Source organism: Buteo buteo, chromosome 14 (assembly GCF_964188355.1).
Source record: "Buteo buteo chromosome 14, bButBut1.hap1.1, whole genome shotgun sequence".
NCBI lineage: Eukaryota > Metazoa > Chordata > Aves > Accipitriformes > Accipitridae > Buteo > Buteo buteo.
In genome coordinates this window covers 31,578,945-31,606,391 of record NC_134184.1, presented here as the reverse complement: position 1 = coordinate 31,606,391, position 27,447 = coordinate 31,578,945, and the positions used below count along the sequence as shown (strand labels likewise).

At 37.6% G+C, this 27,447-nt stretch overlaps 1 protein-coding gene across 7 annotated transcripts in view; it reads left to right on the top strand.

Moving 5' to 3' along the window:
* Positions 1–686: 686 nt before the first annotated feature.
* The window catches only part of RCBTB2 (RCC1 and BTB domain containing protein 2), a 36,958-nt gene continuing 10,197 nt past the window's right edge, over positions 687–27,447 (top strand). The window contains exons 1-12 of one of the 7 annotated variants that reach the window (XM_075046220.1): positions 687–1,004; positions 4,718–4,782; positions 6,982–7,074; positions 10,230–10,293; positions 13,132–13,290; positions 13,778–13,928; positions 16,051–16,217; positions 16,890–17,048; positions 18,614–18,721; positions 20,703–20,845; positions 22,669–22,859; positions 26,981–27,107. In XM_075046220.1, the coding sequence (XP_074902321.1) occupies positions 7,067–7,074; positions 10,230–10,293; positions 13,132–13,290; positions 13,778–13,928; positions 16,051–16,217; positions 16,890–17,048; positions 18,614–18,721; positions 20,703–20,845; positions 22,669–22,859; positions 26,981–27,107 (1,277 nt within the window). In that variant the 5' untranslated portion in view covers positions 687–1,004; positions 4,718–4,782; positions 6,982–7,066. Of the gene's footprint in view, positions 1,005–3,245; positions 4,352–4,717; positions 4,834–6,981; positions 7,075–10,229; positions 10,294–13,131; positions 13,291–13,777; positions 13,929–16,050; positions 16,218–16,889; positions 17,049–18,613; positions 18,722–20,702; positions 20,846–22,668; positions 22,860–26,980; positions 27,108–27,447 lie in introns of those variants that run through there. The other 6 variants (XM_075046221.1, XM_075046223.1, XM_075046225.1 and 3 more) reach the window with 6 other exon arrangements.

Sequence of the window (27,447 nt, the reverse complement as noted above, 5' to 3'; positions counted from 1 at the left end):
TTTTGGACATCCAAAGTTTTGTATCCAAGTATATCAATCTTTAAAATGTTAGAACATCCTTATGAGGCTGTCATTCCCACAAGAAAAACTGAGACCTCCCCTAGGTGATAAAGGAATTTAATTTTCAACAGAAGGTTAGATCCTTAGCCCCAGAGCAAACTTTCTCTTTCTGAATAAGGTTTCTGTAGCAATAACTTAACAGTATTGTTGGATACCATAGCAAAGGCCTCTGAACATGTACCACAGCAAGACAGCAGGATATTATCACAGTCAAGGTAAGAGGCATAACCAAGCAAAACAGCCAGGCTGTTGCTTTTGGGAAAACTTTTCAAGCCTATCCTCTTTGGGGGAGCTTAATTTTAAACATAAATCTCAGGAGAAGTGGAAAAATACTTATATCCTCTCACTTCCCTTGGGGAAAAAAAAAATGATTGCAGATTGGAACGGCATAGCGATATCTGAGATTCCCTTAACAGTCACCTTTGAGATTCCCTTAACAGTCACCTTTGACCATGTGCCTCTGACTATGTGTTGTCTTCACATGTGTTTAGGCCCAGGCAGCATTTTGAGGCTTGGCAGAAAGCGGCGTTCTCTCCCTCAATGCCGCGCTCGCCCTGAGCATCTAAGCCTTCCCGGGGCAGCCATGTCATCCACAGAGACGGTCCTTGGCAGAGAAGATCCAGGAGGGTTTTTCTCTTCGCCTCAGCGCGGCAGGAGAGAAGCAATCTCTGGTAAAAAAAAAAACAAAAACAAAAACAAAACAACAAGCAACCCTGCGGTTAGAGCCAACCCCCGCGGGGCTGCCTTCTCCACAGCGGGGCCGAGAGGACAGAGGCCGCGGCGGTAGGTGGATCCCTGGGAGGTGCTAACCCTCTTCCCTCCTCCTCCTCCTCCCCGGCTTCCCTCCCTCCCTCCGCCGCTGAGGAGGCGCCTGAGCGCGGCGGCATCTTCCCTCGTCTCATCGGAGGGAGGAGGAGGAGGAGCCGCCGCCGCTTGCGGGGAAGGTAAGCGACGGAGGAAGGGGTTCTCCGCTACCGCCACCCGCCCCGCTTCCCTCGGGCGTGGAGCCTTTTCCCGCCTCCCCGCTGAGGTCGTAGCGGGGGAGAGCGTTTAGGCTGGGCGCTGGCGGACGCTCCCGCCCCGTCCCGCCTCACGTTCAGCCGCTGGTGGGGGGTGAGGGGACGGGCGGGCAGAGCGCTTCCCGCCCAGCCGGCGTTGGCCGTGTGGTGGGGTGAGGCGAGGCGGGCCGCCGGCAGGCGAATGGGGGGTGGAAGGGCCCCGGTCTCCCCCAGCTGGAAGGCCGCCTGTGTGTGGGAAGGGGGGCAAGGGGGTTTTTTCTTGACCCCGGTGCTGCCGTTTAGCCATCCCACCTGGAGGCCGTAGGTGGGGAGGGAGGGCTGGGGAAGGGAGGGAAGGGTGCTGTGGCCTGTTCTGCGTGTGCTGGTGTGGCGTCGCGTTTGCCAGGCGCTTGGTTTATAAATGGTCGGTAACGGAGGGGGTAGGTTGCAACTTTTCTCGGGAGTTAAATGTGTGTAGCGTTGGAGGGCTTTGGGCAGGGGAGGTGCGAAGCTTGTGGTGCGTTAGACAAGCTGAGCTTGAGGGCCAGTTGTGGGCTTAAGGCAGAGAAGGAATATTTGGGAAACCGAGGGTTGTTATGTGTGGAAGGACTGCGTTGTGTTTCCTTGTGTGCTGAGGTGAAATTTCTAATATTGGTGGATGAAAAGAGAGGGCACGGTTAGCAAGGAGTTTTCACTCCAGGTTATGACCTGAATAAGGTCTGTGGACAGTTGTGTTTGCGCACCACCAGAAACCGTTTGGGCTGAACTAATGTTGAAGGATGTGAAAGCAGACGTGGGGTAAGGGAAACGTGGAGAAATAATGATCCTGCTGGATGTGGGGCAGGAGAGCTCAGACTGTCCAGATAGGAGACATAAATGTCACAGAATGACACGGGATGTGAACGATGTGATGGGCTGTAAAGTAACAGGAAGAGATTGTGTGGGAAAAAAAAAAAAAAGTCAAGCGTATCATTGCTTTGAGAAAAGAAAATTATAAGAGCTTTTGATGGTGTCTGCCACAGACCACAAGAATGGGTTTGGATAAGGTTATTGCTTACTGAGAGATACTATCAGGAATTATGTCGCAGGTGGATTTCTTTCTTAGATACAGATAACAGCATCATTTGGGAAGGACATAGAGCAATCCAGTTGTTCTTACATACAACTGCTGTAAGCTTACCAAATAAGCACTGAGTTGCTTTAGACTTGCTCCCAGTAAGTAGTGTGAAAAATTCTGAGAAGAGCTGGTTTATTAGTCAGCTTGTGATCTTGGATCCCATTTTTAATTAGATTAAATAAGTAGAAATAAAACAGAGGACTAAACAGAGACAGGTTTGAAATTCTCAATTTCAGAAGGGCAAACTTTGAAAAATCAAGAGGATTAATTAGCGATGTTAGTTGTACTGGAGTCCTGAGGGGCCCAGAAGTAAAGAAGGTATGAAGCTGTTTTATGCCAAAGGTAGACTCTATTTGGAATTTATATCCAAAAAATGAGTAGAGGTCTATTGAAAAGAACTTTTGTCCATCTCAAAAAGAATTTTAGGAATAAACACTAGAAAAAGGATGGCTAAGCCAAGAAAAATATAAGAGGGAAAGTACAGTTCTAAAGTGAGAATTGGCAGAAGTCATTCTGAGTTAGTTATAGGCAATTGTTTTTTAGAGCTTCTTTAATCATCTAAGTAAAAACAAGAATAGAAGTAAGACCATTGAGTGATAAAGTTGAGGTTAAAAAAAACCCTTGGCATCATGACGCATATGATCTGTTGCAGTTTGGAAGAGGCTACTGCAGTGAGTAGATTTAATAGTAGATGCTTAAACTTATACCACAACGAATAACAATTTGTCTCTTAATTATTTTTTAAGAGTTGGGAAACCTCTATGTGTTATGTCTAATCCAATGCTCTTGCCACTTGATGTTTGTTGGTCAGTTCCAGTATCAGAAGACTGTGAAAGAAATACTCAAATGGACAGTTACACAGCCACTTACTTGCAGAGGAAGTGGGCTAACTTTTCTTTCATATACACATTCTACTTACTATTGTATCTCTCTCTTCTGTAACATATGGTATCTTTTTATGCAGAGAGCTATTACTATAAAAGTTTAAACTATCAGAATTCTCAGCTCCAGGTATATAATACCTGTTATATGTGTGTATGTGTATATATTTAATTTTTTTGAGGTATGCATTTATATATATATGTGTTTGATGTATATACCTAGGCAATTTCTGACTTTTGTGTCAGGGAAAGATTGCACCATCCTCCCAGCCACCCAGGCGTTGCATGCTGGACTCATGGGAAGTGCTCTGGCAAGTGCACAATGTTACAGGGAAGCGTAGCTACAGACGGATTTGTGCTGGAACCATGCTAGACATCATCTTCAAAAAACTCTTCTCTTGGTGACCCAATGTGTAGCCCTCTTAGCTGTACACAGGAGCCCTTATCATGGACCAGGGCTCTGATGTTCAGAAAGACTGTGCTAAACTGAAGTAAGCAAGGAACGTAGAAAAGAAAGCCAGGTGTGGTTTAGTAATGCTTATGTTTAGGGTGTTTGTTAGGGCTTAGAATGTTTTGGAAGATAGGTTTTATAAATTAAAGCTTTTAGTCTAAAGGGGGCTAGAATGACCTTCCTTGGACATCTAAGGATGTGATTAAAGATTAGAACTGTAGAAGCTGTGGATATTTATTCTTTAACAGCTAGAGCAGACTGAGATCAAAGATCCAACAGCTAGACCTGATATATGACTCAACCTTTGGCTGGATCAGGTAACTGCAGACTGCTACCAAATCAGGCTAGGCCAGATCTACATAGAGGGGACGTTACAAAATGCGTGTATTTGTGTGCTGCTTTTCTGTTAATGCAATATAGTATTTATGATTACATAATAACAGAAGGGTTTTTCCCAGGCATGCTGTTCTTGTGGCATTGAACTGATGTCCAGTCAGGCTCCCACATGCAGGTGCAATGCCACCTAACATCTGAAGCTTGTACCTGGTTTATCCTGATCAACTTGATGACCTGTTAGTGTTTCTTAAATCCTTAAAGCTTTAATATTTTCTATACTAAGATTCTGTAAGTTTATGAAAATATAATAGGTGTTTCTTTCAAGTATTCATTGCATTATTTTGAATTATTTTGCTCTGTTACATGGTTAATATTTTTAATAAAGTTATTTTGAAACCCAATCTTTGGAATACTTTTGTTTCCCTAAAGCTGGTTCCTTGAACTCTCATGTTGGAAGGTCAGAATGAAGAATGAGTATAAGTTTCAATTCTACCAAATCAATTATATGGTAAATTAAATTTTATGTAGCATTTAAAATAGGCAAGAGCTAGCAATTGCATCAATTGTATTTTATTACGTTTGTGTGTATGTACAGATTACAGGAACTGAAGTGTGTTTAGAGTTTGGCTAACAATTCAGCAAAGAAAAAGAACTTTCCAAGTTAATTTTCTGAAAATCTTGGATCAGCCACATTAAAAAATGCAAACAAATGTTCTACTATGTAGTAGCCACTATGTTAAGCTACATTAGATTAGATTTTGTTACAGGAATGACATCCTGTTCCCAAGAGACTGTCTAACAAAATGTTTGATTATTTTAATACACTTCAAGGTCTGGAGATAATGCTTACTATATTCTTTTTCTTTTACTGCAGAAGTAAGCCACTAATTATGTGAAAATGAATCCAGCATCCTCCTATAATGCTCTTCAGCATTGAAGGTAGTTCTTGCATTGTTTCCATGATCTGAAACACTTGATTGCCTTCAAAAGGTATTTTAGCACTTGTAGAAAGAAATGTAAATGTTTTTAAGTGAAAATATTTTTTTGATTGACACCTTCTTATCAGGCTTATTTAGCTGCTGACCTTGATGTTTCAGTAAGTCTATTAGAGGCATAATTTTAGTATAAACTTCATTACTATTTTCTAGTCTTTGTATTTCTGGCTTTCATTAGTTTGTTACATAGTTCCTCTTTCTTATTAGTTGTTAGTCGCTTTATTCAAATCTTCATTTTTTTCAGTCACATAGATGGATAGCTGAAGCTTTGACATTATTTTTTCAGGGTGACTGTGAGGGTTGTGGAATGAGAAAAGAATTTGAGATTATTTTTTTTCTTCTGCTATAAACATTTTCCCTCTGGTGGGTCATGATGCATTTTTTCAGTCAGTTCCACTCTTGTTGCTCGCTGGTAAACAATACACCATTCTACATCAATGATGATGATAGACAGCAGTTCTAAGGGGAAGAAAAGTAATTGGAATAGGAATGGGAGAAATAAACTTAATATGAGCAGTGTGTCTTACCATCATAATAGGACTTTTAAAAGTGCTAGGTGATTTTATAAAAATCAAATTAATTGAATCATCTTGCTAGCCCAAAAGCCCACGGTGGGGTTTTCTGGATGTGAGGGAAGGTGTCCCAGGAATCTACATATGATTTTTTCAAAGCAATTTTGTCACTTGGGGCAGAAATTTCGCACCAGACCCTAACACTTATTTTTAAACCATTGAAGAGTTGAGAAATCACGCCCTCTGTTTTCTTTCCTGTCTTCTCACTTCTTTCAAAACATTTTTCTCTAATGTATTTGCTCTTTATCGCAGCGGTATTGAACCTGTATTGAAGGATGGTGCTAAGCACGGGTAGCAGAACAGTGTTCCCACTATCTTCCTTGCTTTTTGTGTGCTCATGTTTTCTTTTGTGTGTTGTTTGCATCTTATTCTTCACTGCTTTTGTTCTTGGAAACCAGTTTCTTTTTGGGGTGATGATGTTACTGAAAAAAAGGTCTTTGTGAATAGGCTTCAAGCATCTAGCTGTAATGCAGCATACTACATGTAGATGAACCTCTGAAAACTTCATTGGGGTCATGCTGGAAGCCCATCCCTGGAGCCAACAGGTAGAACTAGATGTCATGCCAAAAGAGAGGTGGCGTCTGACAAGATGTTTTTGGCTAGAGTTTTATCTCTGGAGATTGAGACAATAAAGCTGTCTTATCTCAGATAATTTCAATTAGAAATTTCTGTAGCAGTTACCTACCTTGCAAGGTCAAGGATGTCAGTCTTTCAGGCTGTAAATACTCCAGTCTTTCAGAGTTTCTTGGATCTTGCCTCTAAACGGCATGTAGGTTTGCTCTTGCAATTAGTAGGCAGCCAGTGGAGCTTGCATCAGGAGCTGAGAAGTCACAGACTGGTGTCAAGAAGCAAGAAGGGAAGGAGAGATGACTATACTTTAGTTGGAGTTAGCAGTTTTTCAAACAACTACTTACTGTTTCTCAAGGTCTGCAATTTCTTGGTAGTGGAAAATGCTGCATCAATAAAAGAATGAATGACAAGCTGAGTTCTGCCTTTTGTCAGCACTGAACAGAGTAGTGACATTTCACTGTATATGAAGAAGGAAGATAATTTTGAAAATAGTCTTCCTATAAGGGGTATGTGACCTGTTCAATAGGAGTAACTGTTGACAATATTACTGGTCAGTCCTCTCCTGCAAGATTGCTTGGACAAGTTAGCATCATTTCATGACTGCTCCAGTAGGAAACTGCTGAGAAATCAAGAATGTCAGAGAAGGTTAGGTTCCTTTCCTAAAGGTGTCAGCAAGTCTCTTTTTTCTGTGACTTTTTCCTCCTAATCTTTCCTAAGCCTGTGGTTAGAGTCCTTGGGGAAGAAGCTCCAGACAGACCTTCGATTCAGCAGATGAGATTCATAAGTGCTTAAATTAAGTGGGAGGAAATACTAAGTGGAGTTCTGAAAATTTTTGTTTGCTTGCCAAGTCCCTAGAGAGAGAATCTACAAGAATGTTTATGTTCAAATGAGTCAGTGAACCTGTTCAAATATTTTGGATTAAATGATCTTAGACTTCTAATAGAACTTGGCTATTAGAACTGGTATTTGTGTTTCTTAACTCAATCTTATCTGTACTGCAGAAGCCTATGTGCCTTATCCAAAGACCTATCATGGTTGGACTGAAACCGGGGTCAGAACTTTCAAATCCCAAGACCTGAACTCAGAATGTCAGAGTATGCTGTCCTGATTCTTAATTATACTTGGATTCCAGATAAGAGATTTGTGAAAGTTTAATATAAATATTTTTGTATTAAAATGCTGTACACTTCCTCAAGAAATGGATGTTTACAACAGTAAAGTTTTCTCTGTTACATCTGCACTTTAGAACTATTTTTGGAAACACAGCTAGTGAAAATGTATATAAAGTTTTAATACATGAGAAATATTTCTTGCTTACCTTTTACTTTCTAAGGTAAGTATTGCATTTTTCAAAAAAAATGTAGTAAGGTTTCTTAGCAATTATACGTGTATGATAAGATTTAGTAGATGAGTAACCCCAATAATTTGTCTGAAATAACTAGGGTACCTTTTTCTTCTGTACCTGAAGTACTCAAATATACAGGGTTTTATTTTTTAATTTTTGATGAAAATACTGTTTTTTTCCTTTGCATCACTCTGTGTATACAATGGTTATTTTTCTCAAGGAAAAATTCCTAGGAGCAGGCAAATGTGAATCATCACTAGTATTTTAAAGGGAATGATTCTTAGACAGGCTTAATAATATTTTTTTGTCTGTCTTTATTTTCAGCATCCCAGGGTGAATATGTACTCTTAAATCAATTACAGGTTTTTAGAAAGAACACCTTTGCAGGTGCAGACATGTGGCAATCAGTATGTACTTTCATTAGAATACATGAATTTGAATAAGGGAATAAACTGGTGTAATTTGAGCCATCCCATATACTCTTATAAGGCTGCTCAGAAATAGGTGTATATTTTTGCGGAACAGCTTGAAGAATGGAGTTGCAGGGTCATTTTCTCTTAGTTATATATAAGCTAAAACATGTTACAACTTTTGAGTTGTGAGGACATGTAAGTGATCTTTGTTCTTGAAAAGTTAGGGCAAAACTGTTAGCATGTTTGTGGGACTCCAAAAAGCAGTGGGCTGGAGAACCTTTTGTGAGGTAACTGAGATGGTTAGATCCTAACGTATCTTCCTTTATACTAACAAATAAACTGCTTTTAAAGTCAAACTATGCTTTGGTCTAAACAGAAGCAATTGATTTGAAGTATTAGAATTTGAAGAATCATGGGTATCTGTTATGTATTGAATGGCCTGGGGAAGGAAATACAGAATTCTATATTTATTTCAATTAGAAAATTCATAGTTAATAGTTACTCTCTTGGGGGATATGTCAGCCCTGCGGGCTGAGTGTAGGCTAAGGATGGCCAAGAAGTGGGTAACATATATCAGCATTGCTAAGGAGTACTGGAAATTGGTGCTGCAAAACATTGGATAGCCTTGATAATCAGTTTCACAGTAGGACTACTCACATACTTGAAATAAAATGTCTCAGAACTGCAGTTCAGTAATACAGTCCTGCTCAGGCTGTGGTCATGCCAAAAGCCTTAATTAGGTGAGTTGTTTCTATTTTAAATAGAGGTAATGTACACACAATTAACTGGTTGCCTTCTTGTTGTTTGAACAAGTATGTTGAAGAAAATAACAAATTGCTTAACAGCAAGAGCTTAACAAGTTACCCTGTATCCATTAAGTTGTAAAGCAGGGTGAATGGCTATGCCTGCTTGTTCAGAGCTCTGTTGAGTTGCTCATGCATAACTGTCTAGTGCCATTTAGTTCTTAGCTGTTGCTCCAGCATGGCATGGATACCCTAAAGGTCCTGTATTACATCTGACAGCACCGTTTGGTGTCAGGGATCCCCAAGGTCACCTCAAATAGCAGTAGGTGCTAATGTGTGGGCAACTGAATCAGCCTTTTAGTCTTTCTTAGTTGAAAGGGAATATAACTTAGCTTCAAGTTGTTTCAGTTTGGTTGTGTGTTTGAGCCTTAAGATCAAAGTCAACATGGACAAAAGAGTAGCTAGACTTTCACACATGAGCTGAATTTATAATTTAATGTCTCAAACTTCAGTGTATAAAATACACTGTGTGTATGTAGATTTGTGGGTTTTGTTAAAGCATAAGCTTAACAGTGTGCATGTTCAGTATAGTTGAGCTGCAGCAGTTCAGTTTTTTTATTCGTTTTAAGTAAATAAAAATAATTTTTGTTTATTCAGTAAATTAAATTATATTTGTTAAATCATTAACATTTATAATATTTAAATAATGAATTTCATATATTCTGTGTCCTTGGCCTAGGTCTTATGGCATGAAGTCTTATGTAAGAGGCTTGTTTAGTAGCAAGTTAGGTAGTTTTATAAAGCTACATTTGATACTTCTTTTAGTGTGGTATTCCTCTGAAAAGTAGCTAAGTAAAATGGTAGCTTCTTGTTTGTTGGATGTTATTTGGCCTGTAGTGAGAATTTTACAGACATTTAATTTTAAATGATAAGTAAACAGATTTTTAGCCTTGGCTGAACCAATGTACCTCAAAGAAAATGATGTGTGCAACTTCCTCACTTGTTGAGTAAAAGAAGCTTGCACAGCTTCAGAGCTGCTTACTCATTTTTGCAGTATTACTGAAAATGGAGTTGCATGGCTTTGTGTTAGGAAATAATTTAAGGATATTAAAGTTGTGCGCGTTTATTTGAGAAGAAACATCCGATCTGAAAATCTGTTTCTATTGATAATGCACGTCATAGAAATTACACAAGTAATTTACAGGTTTGGCAATATTTTCTGAAACAGAGTGAATATTTTAACAATTCTCAGTAAACCTGAAAAGACCCGGATGTTTTTCTAACGTTGGTTTTCAGAATGGAACTGGAATAAGAACATTTGAAAGCTTAAGCCAGAAATGGAAAGCTCCCACCAGTGTCCTTTTTCTTTGCTGAAAGAAATGTCTTGAAAAATTATGTCAGCAAGGTTCTAAATTTATTTTTACTGCGATAAAAAGACATTGGAATATTGTGTTTGATAAAACTTCTTCCTTTTCAATCACAGTCTGATTAATTTTACTACTTTAAAAAAAAAAAAGTAGTTTTGTCCAAGAATTATTATTTTAGGTAAGAATACAGAAGAGCAGAGTCTGTCTAACTGATCACAGTACAGTTGAATATAAAACCAAAATTGACTGAGCTTTGTGTTTCTTGTTTTATCACCCCACAGAAGCAAATAGTTCTGGCTTAATATTAAGCATGTACAGTTCCATAAAGTATTGTTGTAGCAATATGGTATGGTGATTTTAACCACAGTTCTCTCTTTGCAGGGGGACACAAGGACAAATCCATATGGACGATGACTCTCCTCCTTCTCAAGGAGTCCGTGTCAAGGTCAGAGTGTGAATTTGTATTGAGAATTCTGTACTGCTCTACTTAAAAGGAAGAAGCTTGGTTCTATTTAGCGGTAGCTTAGTACACACTAGTAGCTTTCAAGATAAACAGAAAACCAAAGCTATAGGTAGAAAAATGATATGAGCAAAAGAAATGTTCGTTATGTGATCCACAAGATATTAGAAGAACAATATATTCATTTTAATTAGGTCGAATTGCTCCTTTGGCTTACAAGGGTGATTTAATTTAATATTAAGTTCTAAAGTTACATGTTCCAGCCTAATGTTTCAACAACATAAACTTGTTAGAAGTAACTTTTGTAGCATAATTTGAAGCAAAAACTTCCTCCCATTTTCCTCTTTTATTTTCTTTGAACCCTCTGCATGAAAAACTTAATGAAAAATCATTCAGATTTTGAGCTTAATGATGATGTTTTTTAAGGTGCTGTATGACAAACAAAACTGAATAACCAGCTTTCAAACTGATTGCTGAGGTCAAATGAAGTGTAGAAGTTCTAGGAGTTGTTGAGGTATGACTGATACACCTTTGGGATAGGTAGCTGGACCATATGAAATCTCAAATTCTGGTCTCGGTCTTTCATGACTTTGTGCAATATAATGAGGGAACTGACCGCTTATGGGACATAAATATCGGCAGGCTGATAGTTCAAGCTGTTTTTCATATTTTTGGGACAAAATATAATGAAGTGTGGTAGGAGAGAAAATCTTGAAAGGTGAGAGAGTATCTCTTACTGAGTTGAATGTAACCAATAATTCCAGAGACAAGATTTAGATTGTGGATATTTTTTAGTCTGATAAAGTTCGTTATTTCTTTTGTTAAAAAAAAATCAGTATCATAAGTGTTTCCTTTGGTGCTTTTTATAATTGTAGTTTGGATTTTTTCCTTCAGTGTATTATTTTAGCGTTAAGAAATGCTACAGTTTGGGGGTTTTTAACCTGTTAATTATGATGGTAGAACATGAGTGCTTTGTAGAAGGTTACAGAAAAAAAAAAAATTATATTTAAGATGAATGGGTTCTGACCCACTGTGCACTTGAAATTTAGAGCTCACATTATAAAAAAACCCAATATGTTATTCCAGTAAGGGAATCTGTACAATTGAAAGACACCCTGACTGTTCTTTTGAACCTCAGGCTTCATCAGTCTTGAGCAAAAGTGGGATGCAGTTTTCTTGATGTGATTGGAAGGAGTAGCCTGTGATGCTTTCAGTATTCATTATTATATTTTAAAAGTGCCTCAAATCCTTCATGGAATTAATGCTAACCTCTTGACGTAAAACAAATTCTTCTGCAAACAGCAGATTAATGAAGCCTGATTCCGTATGGATTTATGTCCTTTGTCTCTTATAACCCAGCTGTGTGTCATGGAGGAAAGCATTTGCTAGGACCTACTTGCTTGCTGGCTTATTTCATAACATATATGTCTGATTGTCCAGCTGCCTACTGCCAAATGGATTGTGTCAGTGGAATCTTACTTTCCTTTCACTTGCAAATTTGGCTGAAATTGGTCAGTTACTCGTGTGAGGACATGGGGAAAGGACTGGTGTGATCAAAACTGCAACTTTTCTTTAGTGAAGATGACCAACCCTCCTTTGCCTTCCTCAGAAGTATATTATAGAGAAATGTGTAATTAACTGCTATTTGCTTAAAGATTTTAGTTCAGGATTAATTTAGGGTTTATTTCTGTAGTTTCAAATATTATCTATGTTTCTGTGTACATTTTTTCATAGTAAGTGATACTAATCAAAAAAGCAATATCCTTACAAATGACATAAGGTGGTTCAGACTCCAAACTAGAATTTATTCACAACTTTTTTCCAGTTAGAGGTAGAAAAAATTATGTTCTGTGACAGATCACTTTGTAAGTCTGCTACTTGCTAGAAATAAACTGTTATGTGGTGAACTACGTAATGCCTGTGATAGGCAAAATCTGTTCTTACTTACCTTCTGATCTGGCAAGTAATGCGGCTTTTCTTTCATGTCCAAAGCCTGCTTTACTTTCAGTAAAGCAAATTTGATGCATGCCCCATGCAAAATTTGCTATTAAATTTTGATACTGCAACACTTTTGATTTATGCTATACTTAAGCAGTAGAAATGTTGCATGAGATTTGGACATTGGCTTGACTAGTTTTAATGTCTGGAGAGACCTGTTGTTACTCTTTTCCATTAACTATAAACTTGTTATTTGTCCTTGGATAAGCTAGAAAATGTTCAATTATCTTTTTTCTTTTATTACATGTCTAGTTACATAAAATGCAGATATTCTTAGAAAGTTCCCAAAGATTCAGTAATTGTTGAAACACAGATGTAAATTTCGGAAGTAAAGGAGAAAGGAAAAAGTTTCTCAAGTTTCCATTTTCAATGCATGAAAACAAATGTGTATATTTTTCAAAGATAAATATATTCTTGGGCAGATTTTTTTATGGTTTCTTCTTTTAACAGTAATTTTAGTACCAGAGGAAAAGACACAAATTATTTTCAAGTTTTGAATGTATACTTTGTTTTATATTAGAATCCTATACATTGAATTCTATAAGCTAGCAGTTATGTTGTATGGATATAGTGAAAATACGACCTCACCATTTAACTTCTTATATGGTACTTTTCTCAATGCATATAGATCCTTTCTTTCTGGATCACGATATATTTTATTTGTTTATTTTAATGGCTTCCCTCCAATTATTGTTCTAGAATTAAAATACTGCTTTGTGGTTGAAAAAGGAGATAGTGGTATTTCTCTAAATTTTTCCTTTATACTGTGCAAAGGTGCACATTTCTCTCTGTCTAGGTATTTAATATCATTTTTTATAATACCAGGTCTTGGAGGCAACCTTATTGTCAGCCCTGAAGATGCTGGATGTTGGGAAATGGCCAATTTTTTCTCTCTGTTCCCAAGAAGAGCTCAAGTTAATTCGTCAAGCCTGTGTATTTGGCAGTGCTGGTAATGAAGTCTTGTATGCAACTGAAAATGATGAGGTAATTGTCCAAGAGTGTATGTGAACATGACATATTTAGTCATTCATGTATCAAGTTATTCTGAAAGCCAGTACTATGATAGTATACCTAGAAAAAGTTGTATGCAAAAGTGTCTGATCATTTTGATTGCTACTAAACCATTTTCAATTCAAATTCATGGCTTCCTACCACAATCAGAAGATAAAGAGAAGATGGAGTTAGACATTTCTTGAAGGTGCATAGTGACAGGTTGTGAGGCAGTGGACACAAGCTGAAAGATGGAAAATTCTGATTCAGTATTAGGGGAAAAAAAATTACCATGAGAGTGGTTAAATTCTGGAGGGGTTGTGAAATCTTTTCCTTGGAGGTGTTCAAGACCCAACTGGACATGGCCTTGAGTCAACTGATCTATTTAGACCTTTGTTGAGCAGGGGGCTGGACTAGTTGACCTTTGGAGGAGGTCCTCCATTCCACTCTAAATTGTGATTCTGTGATTCTTTTATAACAGGTTTTTGTGCTTGGCATGAACTGCAGTGGGTGTTTGGGAACAGGTGACATGCAGAGCACTATTGAACCAAGGAGGTTAGATTCTCTATGTGGCAAAAAGATAGCCTGTCTGAGTTATGGAAGTGGCCCTCATGTTGTTCTTGCTACAGAAGGTAAAGTATGATCTGAATATTGCTTTTTCAGATAGTCCACTTTAATTAGTCCAGTAGATGTGAAAGGTCTGTGTTGCTAACATAAAAGAGAGAATTGGGATAGACATTCCAGGCTATCAAGTCCAACATATTTTCATTGGTGAATATGACATGTCAGCTAGCTCTGTCCGTAGCTTGTTCTTTTCAAAGTTTTTCAAGCTCTGCTTTGATCTTGTTACTACTTTTGGAAGTTTTTTTTACTTTGCAATTAAGTTTGGAACTTCTGATTGCTTTTGAACTGCATTAGTGGCTACATTACGTCCATGTGTTCTTGTGCCAACATTGTCCTTTAGCTAAAATGCATCTTTTCCCTCCTGTACCTACTTTGGGATGTGCTTTGAAGTCCAGTTATATTGCCTCTTAGCCTGTTGTTTTCCATTGTCTCATTGACACTCTATTATCCACATCATGCTAGCGGCCTTTCTGTTCATAATGAAGTACATTATTCTCAAAGACAAACGACTAATATTGTGTTCCCAAGTGATGTTCTGTTAGAACCTGACTGATGATTAACATTTGTCTCTGTTAATAAGAAGAAATCTTTTTGAGTAGTCTAGATTAGATCACTAAAGGTAGGTGAGGGGAATTGTGTTGTAAAGGTGCAACTATTCTTTATATTCAGTTGCCTTCCACCATTTCCTCCAGTCTTCAGGGTAGACCATTCTGGATGCTTTTTATATATGTATCTGTATTCTTCTGAGCTTTGTTGCTGGCACAGCTCACTGGCACGCTCATACTCCTTACCCAGATGATGAACTGAAGTATTGCAAAAGAACAGGTCCAGAACTGATCCTTGATGATTTTTACTCATAACTCCATTCACATGAATAACTTCCATTCAGCACAGCCTCTTTTAACCTACCTTTCAGACAGCCATTAAGTATTTCGCAGTTCTTGCGTTAATTACTGTAATTTCCAGTCTATGTTGTATGTTTCTATGTGGCTGTTTCACCTCTTTACTGAAATTTGTATTCTCATGTTGGTGGAAGGAAGAGAAGGTTGTTTGCTTTTGACAGGATAAAGTCATTAGATTTAAACTGTTATTGTAGAGAACTATTGGTTTAGTGTAGCATGCTTTGCCTTTGTAGTTCTGAGGGAACCCTTCTTAGGGATAGCAAGTTTTGTGATCTCTTTAGAAATCTGATGAAGTTGTATGTCAAACCTATCTCTCCTGCAATAACGACATAATTTAGGTTTAGAAAATAATGATGATGATAGAAAAGGTGAATGTAGGACAGCTATTCATCAAGTCCTGCACTACCGTAACTAAAGGACGCTTGATTTAAAACAGATGAAAGTGAGTACAAAAAGGTGTTAGCTTCATGGATAACGGGCCAATATATGTACATTAAGAAGAATTTGAAGTACCTGATAATACCTGTAGCCTAGTGATTGTAAATGCTTGGGAACAGCAAAAAGTGACCAGGCTCATGTTTCTCTTAAACAGCAGCTTTTTTCTATTGCCACTTGGAGACAGAATTTTGCACTAGGTGGACCATCAGTCTAACCCAGGCAGACATTTCTTGTATTCTTAATTTTACTAGCATGTTTCTCAAAATACAAGATATGAATAGTATGTTTTAATAATAAGTAAATAATAGTATGTTTATTAATAAGTAATAATAAGTTTTTCTTACAAGTATTTTCATGTATATTGTAAAGGAATGAAAGCTTGTTACTTGAATTTTCCAAAGTGGGAAGCAGTGCCAGGGCATAGACAAGAAATTTTGACTGATTGTCAGTAGCAAAGAAATTCAAATGGGGATTCCTGACTGTCATTTGATCCTGTTCTTGTCTGTATTGCACTATCTCCTTTCTTTTAGCTATATGAATTCCTTTATTAAGATTATGGTGATACTATCCTTTTGGATTTGTGGTCAACTCTATGTAAAAGTAACATTGGTATGTCCATGGGCTTAAGAGCCCCAAAGGGCATATATATATATATATATATATATATACACACACACACACTTAAATATGTATATTGTTATTGAATTTGACTTTTCATTTTGTAATTTTATGTTGTGCACTCATTGGAAAAGTAGAGACTTTAAAGCAGCTTTTTACATTTTTATTACAGAAGGAGAAGTGTATACATGGGGTCATAATGCTTATAGTCAGTTGGGCAATGGTACAACAAATCATGGTTTCGTTCCCTGTCAAGTCTCTACTAACTTGGTGAACAAGAAAGTCATTGAAGTTGCCTGTGGCTCTCATCATTCTATGGTCTTAACATCTGATGGAGAGGTGAGAACAGCTGGAATAAATCTTTCTTTTCTCTTAATGAAATTCATGTATATGAGAAACAGGAAAACATTCTGCACCTAGAGCATTAGACGTTGCTTCTTGCTGATGCAACACAAATGTTTGATAAAAATGGAAAACATGTTAGGGTCTAGCTGCTTTGAGGTGCATGCAGAACATTGATTTTTGTGCCACATCTGCTTGTAATAACAAATTAGAATTTCTTTGCAGAGGGCAGCCCGTTCCTTTCTATGCTATACTTAATGGTGTTAAAGCTGACATTAATATAAATCATGTTCATGTAAGCAGTTCTATCCACCAAAGTAAAAAGTTTTGTCATTTACTTTGAGGTGCCATTTGTACCCAGTTAGCCATTTTACTATGGGTTCTGGAAAACTAGCAATGGATTCTTCCAGCATTAATGCAGCTGTCATGTTGCCTCTTACCTTTGATTGGAGGAACATAAAAGAATGGAATATATAAATACTATGAGTGGCATATTTTTGATAGAAACATATAAATTGTAAAGCTATGTATCTTCCTACATCTTTAAAAGAATACATTGACTTGAACTAAAAATGTAATTTTTTATGCATATATCTTTTTTCTCTCTTGAATATGTACTTTGAACTGTATGTTATATAGCCTTCTAGTATGACAATTCTATTACAACAGGTATACACGTGGGGTTATAATAACTCAGGCCAAGTTGGATCTGGTTCAACAGCTAATCAACCAATTCCTCGAAGAGTTACCAGCTGCCTACAAAATAAAATAGTAGTTAATATAGCTTGTGGACAGATGTGCTCTATGGCTGTGGTGGAAAATGGAGAGGTAAGAAATTTTAAGTGAATTTTCTGACTGAATTTTATTTTATGTAATATCATGGGATGTAGATATTTTTCAACCTGTCAGTAATGAGCTACTACTCAGAAAAGAAGTATGCCTTTCCAGACTCCCTCAAATCTACCTGCTTATAAAAACCTTTCTCATAAATTATCCTGCACGTGCTGACATACTTAAGCATGTCTTTCTATCCATGCTGATTATGGTTTCTCCTTTAGAAAGGAGGTAGAGTGAAACAGGGAAAATTGTTCACTAACATTTGGTTTATGGCTTTTTGGTTTATGAGATTACTCATAAAATTTAGCAGCTGTTACTTTGTATCAACTATTGAAGTTGGCTTTGTGTTGAAGGAATTCAAGTATCAAATTTCAAATTTACTTAAGAATACAGTTCTGAAGTAAAAATAGCATTGTGAAGGTCAGGAGATTTTTATAAATTTTGGGATTAAATCATATCGAATCTGTATATGTACTTAGCATTTTATGCTAGCTTCATTTTCTCGTACGTAAAAATAACTAAGTTTGTGTCACTGATTTACTGATTTTTAGAGCTGGTATTATATTCTAGAAAAAATGAAAATGCTGCTTAATATATTATCCCACTGCTGTCTTTAGCATTCATAGAAAAATAAATTATTGTCTATACTAGAATCTTAAGCATCAAGAATGTGAGAATAATCAGTGAATGCTATTTTAATTTTCAGTACTCATATATGCACACTTTATGGCAAGACAAAACAGAGGAAATAAAAGTACATTGCATATATTTGTTCTACTGCAGTACCCCTTGAATCCCTCTCATGCTTTTTTATCCTCATTGCAAAGATACAAAGAGATTGTAGTGTTCTTGTTGTTTTAGTTTATAGAGCTTGAACATTTTGGGCAGCCTGCATCCTCACTAGCTCCATCGCTCCAAGCATTTCAGTTTAGACCTAAGTAACTATTGACTGTTTGCAGTAAAACATATGTCACTGAAATTACCAGAGCTCAGTATTTTCCCTTTTTCTTATGTTCAGCATAAAGCTGTTAACAGCCTACTCAAACTGTTGTGCATAGCTTCCAGTTTATACTTGTTTTAGCATGTTTTCTTTTTTGTTAGAGGATTTTTGAATGAGAAATTAGCTCTTTGAAAAAGGGAAGTATTCATGCTGAATTTGCTCTGTGCTGGGAAACAGCCATATGAATCACTTATTTTGTACTCTTCATATTAAAATATTGTAGTCTTACATAATCTAACTCTTAAAGAGAAACATGAATGTGGAAGTTTAGAATTTTAGATGAGCATGCATTTGGTATTTTAAACGGAAACAGCATCCAAAATTTGCAGTGCAGAAAAACATATACGTGTCTGTGTGTGTATGTATATATGTGTATGTATACATGTAGGTTTATATAGGTATGTGTTTGTGTGTATCTACACATAAGGCACAGATCCTAAGCTGCAGGGACAGGAAATATTGAAGAAAATTGTTATTGTAACTCTGAAGCAGTTACATTGCTTTCAAAAGAAGTAGATAGTAGCAAACAGTTAAAATCCCTGTCTCTGTTTTCAAGGTCTATGTCTGGGGTTACAATGGTAATGGCCAGCTTGGACTGGGCAGCAGCGGCAATCAGCCAACACCATGCCGAATAGCAGCTTTGCAAGGCATTCGTGTACAGCGGGTATGTGTGTGATGCTCCATGTCAAACCCTTTTTGAACAACTGAAAACATGATAAGGCATATCCTACATTTAAAGGAGATAGTCCTTTATCTCTTTGTTTAAAGTGCTATTTATCAGAATAAAAACATGTATCTTAAATTGGAGCTCTGCCAGTAGGGGCGAAACTGTGGAGTTCAGTGGGAATTTTGCCATTGACTTCAGCGAGGTCAGGATTTTATTAAAGAGGACTAGTCCATTAGAAGTGTTTGGTCTTTTTTTTTCCTGTGAAACTTAATAAAAAGAAATTTCCTGCTATTTTAGTAAATAAGAAAGTCTTCATAGGCTACCCCATTCTTCCTTAACCCTTGTTGTCTTTTCTGGGAAAATGCTGCAGTTTAGCATTTTGTCCTTCTGGCAGACTGGACTGAATATCACTTTTAGAATCACACTCCAGCCACAGTGACTAACTGGTGTTTGGAGTCTGAACAAATTGTCTCCAACTGCTTTTGGTCAACAGTTGATATGATTCCATGGTTAGTCTTGATCTTGGGTGGTTATTACACTTTACCAGATAGCTGGGCTGCCATCAGTATAATTAGCAGACTGGTAACTTCTGACTGATAAGAAATATTTAAAGTAACTGCAGAACTGATACTGAGGCTTTTTAATTATTTATCTAAGATAGAGGCTATTGTCAGGAAAATGACACATTCTGCTAGAAAACATTGGTTTTGTAACCTAGTGAAAATTTACAAGAGTGTTTTGAACTTTGGATCCCATTTATTACATTCACTCAGGGAAGTTACAGATTTTATAAATCTTTTAAAATAAACTTATTTAATTACATAGTTTTACATTCAGTTCCTAGGATGTAGACAGTAGCTTTGCTAGTAACAATTGCTGTTGGAGAATAACATAATAAAGTGAATATTATTTTCTGCTGTATTTTTTCTCCTGTTTAGAAAGTGTGAGCGCTCCTATTTCCATTTACTTCATTTGCTTGATATCGATTCATGCTAAGTCGTAGACTTCCAATCAGTAAATAACTTCAGGATTTATTTCATTTAAAGCACATCACATGCTTCACGGATGTCAGTGGACTATATGTATTTATGGTATATCTGCTTTGCAGATTATATAAAGATAAGTAAGCTAGTTTTGAACAACATAAATTGGTTCTTGATAGCCATCTAGCTATAACAGGTTACATTAACTCATGAAGAGCAAGGCTGTTGCTGGTAATTTTGCCACTGTGTATCTGTATGTGCAGCACGTGCTGCATATATAGATTGTAAAGTGGATATTCAAACAACCTTACGCGGAGTACCTGAGGAGGCAGCTCAGCAAGACCGAGTTGGTTTCCACAAGAGGGTATGAGCAGACGCAGTTATGTGCTGCCATCAAGATGGAGAGTTTCATCTCTTCCCTCTCTTTCCTGGCTGGCTGTTGCTTACCTTGCGTGAGCACTGGTGGTCCTCGGGCCCAGCTGTGGAGAGTTTCCTTCCAGTGATGTAAGTTATTTCAGCAGAGGGTCTGGTGAACGCTAGAGCTTGCACGGGGAGGGGACAGTTTTGCGTGGCTGGCAGTCAGGGAGGAGAGGAGCAGAGAGGGAGACCTCGCCTGTTTTTACACTGGTAAGCTGTTCACATTAGAGCTGTTGCCCATGTTGCAAGGTGAGCCAAGACAGATGATCTGCCTTTTTCTGCGTTTTTTTTTTCTGCATGGTGTTCATATTTGTCATATAGCTTTCCTTCTTTCTCAATTTCTAGGTATTTTGCTTTAGTCTGGAGATTATCTGGAAGGGTTCCTCACTGATACATCTTTTTTTCCCTCAAAGTCACCTCATCTACTTTGCTTCCCTTTTTAATAAACTTATCTGTATTTGTAATTTTTGTAATTTTTTTGTTAGTATAGGATCATTAATGTATAACATAACATGTATCTTATCTGTATGAACTTACATCTCATTTTTATGTAACAGTTTCTTTTTATTATTCCTTAGGTTGCCTGTGGCTATGCGCATACGTTAGTGCTAACAGATGAAGGTCAGATTTATGCCTGGGGAGCCAATTCATATGGCCAGTTAGGCACTGGGAATAAAAGTAACCAGTCTTACCCTACAACAGTTATTGTGGATAAGGACAGGTAATACTTACAGTCAGACGTTAGTTGGCATACTCGCAGAAGAGCTACAGAAAATTATGGCATTTTTAATCTATTTTTTGGAAGAAATAGCCTATAATTTTTTGCAATGGTTCTTCTGCTAAATGTGAAAAGAATTTTCACTGAAAGTGCTTGTATCTGCCCCATAGCCATCCTTGTGAAAGAGAAACTGAATGTTCTGAGCCTGAATGTGCTATTTTTCCTTCAGCTCACGCTATGCTTTATAGGCCTTAATTGCAGTTTCTCTTCGGTGGTATAGTTTCATTGTTTGAAATGAACGATAAAAGCTTTATTGTGTCTGAATACAAATTGTATTTTAATATGCTACTTTTGACAACAAGTACACCCAGAAAAAGCGAAGAGTGGACATCTGCAATCTGTGTTATTTCTGCTATTAAATCCGGCTCATAACCCAGGAGAGAGAGAAAGGGAGGAGTTCTTTCTTGGTCTTATTCCCTGAAAATTAAGCTTAGATTTTTGCAAGTTAAGTATTTTCCTGTAAGTCCTTGATGGGTAGTGGGGCAGTTATTTCTATTGCTCATGTAAAGCCATGTATATATGTGGCCAGAAATTTGAGTCTATTCCTTTACTACTGAGGTCTTGATTTTGGCCTCCTGTTGTGAATAATAAGAAAAGTGAGATGTCCCTCTTAAACTTGTGTCTGTGTACATTATGGTAAGGAAGAAGGAACTCCTCTTTGGTGATGAGACAATGCCTGTTTTTGAACACTGCTATTTCTTTATGTGCGTTTGTGCTTTTGCTTAAAATGTAACTGACTGAATTTTTTCCAGACACTTTGGCTGCAGTTACAATGTTACCACATTTTAATACAAGTTTTAATGTTCTATGCTGCCTTTCCCATTTGTTGGCCAGAATATGCATTCCTGGTGTCAGTGAGAGTATTAACTCACTGAAGCCTCCAAGATTTGTACATACAGCTTTAAACAAGTTGTTTCCCAGCTATTTTCCCCAGGCAGCTGGGAAAATAAGCAAACAAGCAGTAGTTCAGACTGCAAAACAGTGGATTGTGTAATGTTGTACACAGTGTGAGTTTTGAAATCCTAAATAAACTTTAGCATTAGTGAGAAAGCTTAACATGGCTAAAATACACTTAGAAACAGCTTTTAGTGCTGTTTGGTTCTAATTTTTAATTTTCAAAATGAAAGCCCATTAAACATAAGTAATAATAATTGTATGAGTAATGACACTTCAGTATTTTAATCAAAAGAAGTATGTTTAAATTGTTGGTTTATAACTGTTACCAATAAGCAAGCAGGAAAAAGTTTTTCATTAACTTTCAATTATAAACCAAAATACAAATTCCTTTGGTTTTTTTGGGTTTTTTTGTTTGTTGTTTTGTTTTTTGTTTTGTTTTGAAATGCCTCCTCATTTTCTTCTTCACCTTCTCCAAGTACCTGTTCTCTACAGCTTAATGCAGCCCCTCACCTCACTGCCCAGCACTACTGAGGACATTCAGAGACTTGAAACTCGTTATAGCTTTGTTTGAGGGAGCCAAGGGGGTCAGTAGAGCATGTGCTGCAGCAGATATACTGCTCTGCTGCAACAGTGTCTCCTTACTCCCAAGATGCTGTTTCACTGAAGAACTTTGAGTGCTTGCTATTTGAAGAAACATTGATAGCCCACTTAATTTTGCTATATATGATCGGAAAACATCCTTGCGATTGGAAGTGCATGCATGCTTACAAATAAGTTTTGCACCAGAGAAATACAGGAGGTAGTGAGCTTCTTCACTGCATTTTGTCCTTATGAGAGTGACTTGCTTTTTTCTCTGCTTGTAAATTCAGAGTTATAGAGATTGCAGCCTGCCACTCTGCTCACACGTCGGCTGCCAAGACCCAGAGCGGCCAGGTGTACATGTGGGGCCAATGCCGGGGGCAGTCGGTGATCCTTCCCCACCTCACTCACTTTGCCTGCACTGATGATGTGTTTGCTTGCTTTGCTACCCCTGCTGTTATGTGGCGTCTTCTATCAGTAGGTGAGCTTAAATATCTTTTGTTTTGACATCTTCTAAATAAAATCATTAGTTGATTGCATAAAACAGTTGCATGTTTTTGAAGCCTAGGCTTAGTTTCTTGCAAAAATTTGTACTGGGAAGCATAATCATAATCATGCATTACATATGTGTAAATGGTAATATGGAATTGTAAAAATTGCTAAGGCCTGATGGCAGTGCTAAATGATTGTCTCTTTTATTGACATGATTTATTTCTATGGGGAAATGCCTTGGGTTTGGGGAGGGGATTTTTGTGTAACCACTGAATGTTACTGTACGATGGCCATGGGTGGAGAAGCTGAGTTTGAATTTGGAGGCTTGAGGAAGCCACGCAGGATGTTTAGGAACCCTGAAGCTTTCTTCGATGCCCTTAAGTAGACTATTAAGAATTGAGGGAGCCAAATTCCCATGTTCAGAATTGGCCACAGGCACTTAGAATCCTATCACAAGGGATCATGACCTGGGCTTCTGAAGAAACAAGTTGTTGGATCTCAGATATCTGGTTAATGTTAAGGTCTGTCTTGCTGGCCTTGACTAGAAAGAGTTAAGAGTATAGCATTGTCTAACAGAGAGCTCATTCTTCAGCGACAAATTCAATTCCCTATTGGTTGCTAATAAAGTTACTGGCTTTGCTGACCTAATCAAAGATGAGACTCATGGGATTGTCTGTAGGTGTCATCTGGAGCTTAAGCTAAAAGCTAGAATGCAGCAACTTCTTAATTTGTAATTTGAACTGTACTGAGTCCATCATGTTTCCATTCCACTTCTGTACTGCCTTTGTAATGGCTTTTGTGTTGCTCTATGCTTTTGCCTGACAACTGTAGAACGCTTTTTGCTCCCTTGGTGCCTTCTGGATGCCAAGGTAAGGAAATTCTGTTAATAGTACTCACACTTCATCTTTGAGAAACTAGAGGATTAAATGGAGAATCCTGTTCTCAGGAAACTGCTTTGCCAAAATTCATGTTTTGGGGCACAGTCCAAAGACCCCCATTTTCTCTAGGTTGAGGCAGTTGTGCTTTCTAGGGTGGCTTGTTCAGAACTGTAAGATATACACTTAATTACTGCGGAAATTCTTAATTTTCCTAATATTTGCCTACTACTGATTAGATGTAAATTGTGTTACTGCACTAAAATCCCAGGCAATGGGGTGTTCATTCCATGTAAATATGTGTTTGTCAGTTGTAAGTTCTACATAAAAGTATCTGTAGCATGTTCAGATTTTTCTTCCATAAGAACTGGTTATTTTATGAAGGAAATGGGACATTATTATTATTATATGTAGCTTAATCATAAATTCAGTTATATGTATCATCTTATGTATATTAGCAGGGTTCTGGGACTCTTCAGCTTCCATTTCTTCTTGCCATGTTAAAATATTACTTCATGCAGTCAGAATTTCCTCTCCACTTTTCCTCTTGCCTTCTTTACTCAGTTTAGTGCAGAGTATTGAGGAATTTTTCAAAAGAGAGTGGAGGAAGGCAAGAAACAAAACCTGCCTCGTTCCTTCGTTCCTCACAGAGAATACAACTGCTTGAGTGAGACTGAAACTGTCTGTTACAGTTTTTCAGTGCTCCTTTCTGCAAATTCACCTTTTCTTATGTTTTTATAAATGCTGGTTTAGGTCAGAAATGCTGTTTTAGGTCAGCTGAAAGAGTCCTGAGTGGGATTATATATGATCATTCTTGTAATTATCACCTTTATGCTAAAGACTTTCAAGCAGCCCATTTATTAATAAGCATATTGCTCATTAATATTCAGATATTCACTCTTTAACACAGCATGGTTAAGACTACATTTATAACTATTTCCCAACACATCTTTTATCCCCACCTTCCTTGTCACCATGAACAATACACCCAGCCTTGTACTGCTTCACACCTTGGGAGTCATTTTTGACTGTAGCAGCTCCCTTTATTTTTGTTTTTTTGACCTTGACTTCTTGGTCCCTTTGGAAAGATGCTGCAGCACTGTAGCAACCTTGTAGCAAAGCACAAGGTGAAACCCTACAGGAGGAAAAGATTATTTTATTTTTATACAAAAGTAATTTCAGATGCACTTTTGAACCCACATTCTCATGTGTGCCAAGTGGTCTGTCCAGCATCCCAGCACTAAAATATGTATTCAGGTGGTCTGAGCAGGGTTCCTTGTGATGACACAAGATAAAGAATGCTGGCTGTCGGGCCCTCATCATGTCTCCTGGATTCCTTTTAGTTAGGTGACTCTGTGCTGGTTTCGGAAGTGTGTTTTTGCATGCTCTAGGAGCTGAGAGTGACTACTCTCTTCATCCTGTCCCACCTTGGCGAGTCGTCAGGACTGACTCACTGTTGTTTGTCTCCTGATCTAGGTGTGGTGAGAATCATCAGGCAGCTTGCATCCTAGGATCTTAACATCTGCTTAACTAGATGCCATGGACATCTGCCATGCTTACAGCCCTTTTCCGTCTGTTGTATTCTGGTGCTTCCACACCCAGGCTTCCCCATTCGTTCCCCGTTTGTGGCAGTTCTAACATTTCTATTACAATTCTTAGCACTGGCTGCTAAGGAGTTTTCTTGGCTTTGTGCCTTGTCAGTGTGAACTGCCTCTTCATTTCCTTCCCCTGGTTCCCCCTTCACTGCTGTAACAAATAAAAGCACTCATTTACCCTCTAAGAATTTCATAACCAAACCCCACTTTATTCAGTTTATCTCTGCTGGCTGTAGAAGTCATCTGGAGATGTGTATTGGCGGACATCTGAATTGCCAGTTAACTTTGAAGAAGCCTTGCATTGATTGTTAAAATTATTACTTATTCAGATAGCAGATGTCTGAATAAATAAACCACATCGTACAAAATAAGAATTAACAAAGTATTTTACAGTATCATTATTTCAGAAGGAATTTTTATTATCATACATTGGATTTCTGCCCCCCCCGCCCACCTCCCCAATCCTTTTACCTGTAATCTGACACACTTTGATAATTATTGCCCTAATTGGGTATACCTGAACATAAATGACATCCTCTAAAGGAAATGAAAAATAACTGGGCTAAACAAAGTGTAACAGTATCAAACTGTGTGTGTTAAGTTTTTTCTAGAGCTTGTGGTGAAGGTCTCTCCATTTCCAGCAGAACACTATTCTTATTTCTAGCTTGGTAGGTTACAGGACCTAACATTTATGTAATTTTCTGTAGAGAATAGCTTATTACTGACCCACAAAATTTGTATAAACCAATAATGTATATTTATATGGTAAGAAAACAAAATGTTTTCTGGGTTAAGAATGAGGTTTGAGGGGGGGTAATTTTTTTTAGCAGCATTAAAGATAGTTCTCTGAGGCTACCAAATATGATGGAGATTTGGAAACAGTTCAGGAGATAAAAATTTGTATGCAGACAATGGATGACTTTTCAAGGCTGTCTGGTAACTTTATAATGCAAGTGTTACGTGCACAGTGGGATATACGTACATATGACACAAACAGGAATATGCAGACGTTCACTCAGAGTGCTTCTAACACCATAAGTCTAGGGAAAACACTTTCTGAATAGACTTGTGACTGTTGGTATTTACCTTTAGGGATATTATACTGGGCAGTTTCACTGCAACCAATACATTGGTTACATAATAGCTTTATTTCTGCTGTAAGATAATGTCTCCTCATGGGAGTATTTTAGAAGATCTTACTGTGATTTTTTTAATTGACCTTTTGGGTATCTTATAATAACCAACACTTTTCATTTAGAATAATTTACCCAGTAATGACTGATAGCATTTGCTGTCAGATGCAGCATTAAACTTCTGAGACTGTGTTAAATTTTTTTTTCTGGCCTTATCTATATAAGTTAGTGGAATGGGACTTAGGGGTTTTTTTTGGTGGTGTGTTTTTTGTTTTTTGTTTTTTTTACTAGGGATATTTGAAGTAGGAAACTAGTAAGGACTGAAGAAAACTGCCCTTTATTTGTTTTTCTGGGGGGTTCATACTGAACACATGGTCTGCTGCGTTTTTTTTGCTAGCGTTAAAGAGATGTTGTATTTATTAAGAGTGTTAATTGCTGACAGATACCAAGGGTGTTATCATGAGAGGTACTTGTATTACTTACTATTAATTCCTCTTTTTATTCTAGAGCCTGATGACCATCTAACAGTAGCCCAGTCACTAAAGAAGGAATTTGACAACCCTGAAACTGCAGACCTGAAATTTCTAGTGGATGGAAAATACATTCATGTTCATAAAGTTCTTCTCAAAATCAGGTAAGGCACAAACTGTATAGTTTTAATATAAACTAAACTGTATAGTGTAGTCCACTGTGCTGAGTAACTACGGCTCAAAGTTCTTGACTTATTCTTACAAACTCCGTTTTCCCACAGCCATCGGATTCACACGTTATTCTTCACTGTTACTGTCTTTTCCTCATTTTCTCGCTGCTTGGAATTACCAAACTTTTCATCATTTCCCTCCATCTGATGTGTATCCTCCTTCGTGCTACCTAATTTCCCTGATTTCTAATAACCTTTTTCTGCTGAGGAAAAGGCTCACTTCTTTCTGCTGCCTTCCCAGTAGTTTGAATCAGTTTTTCTTCCTTTACATGCT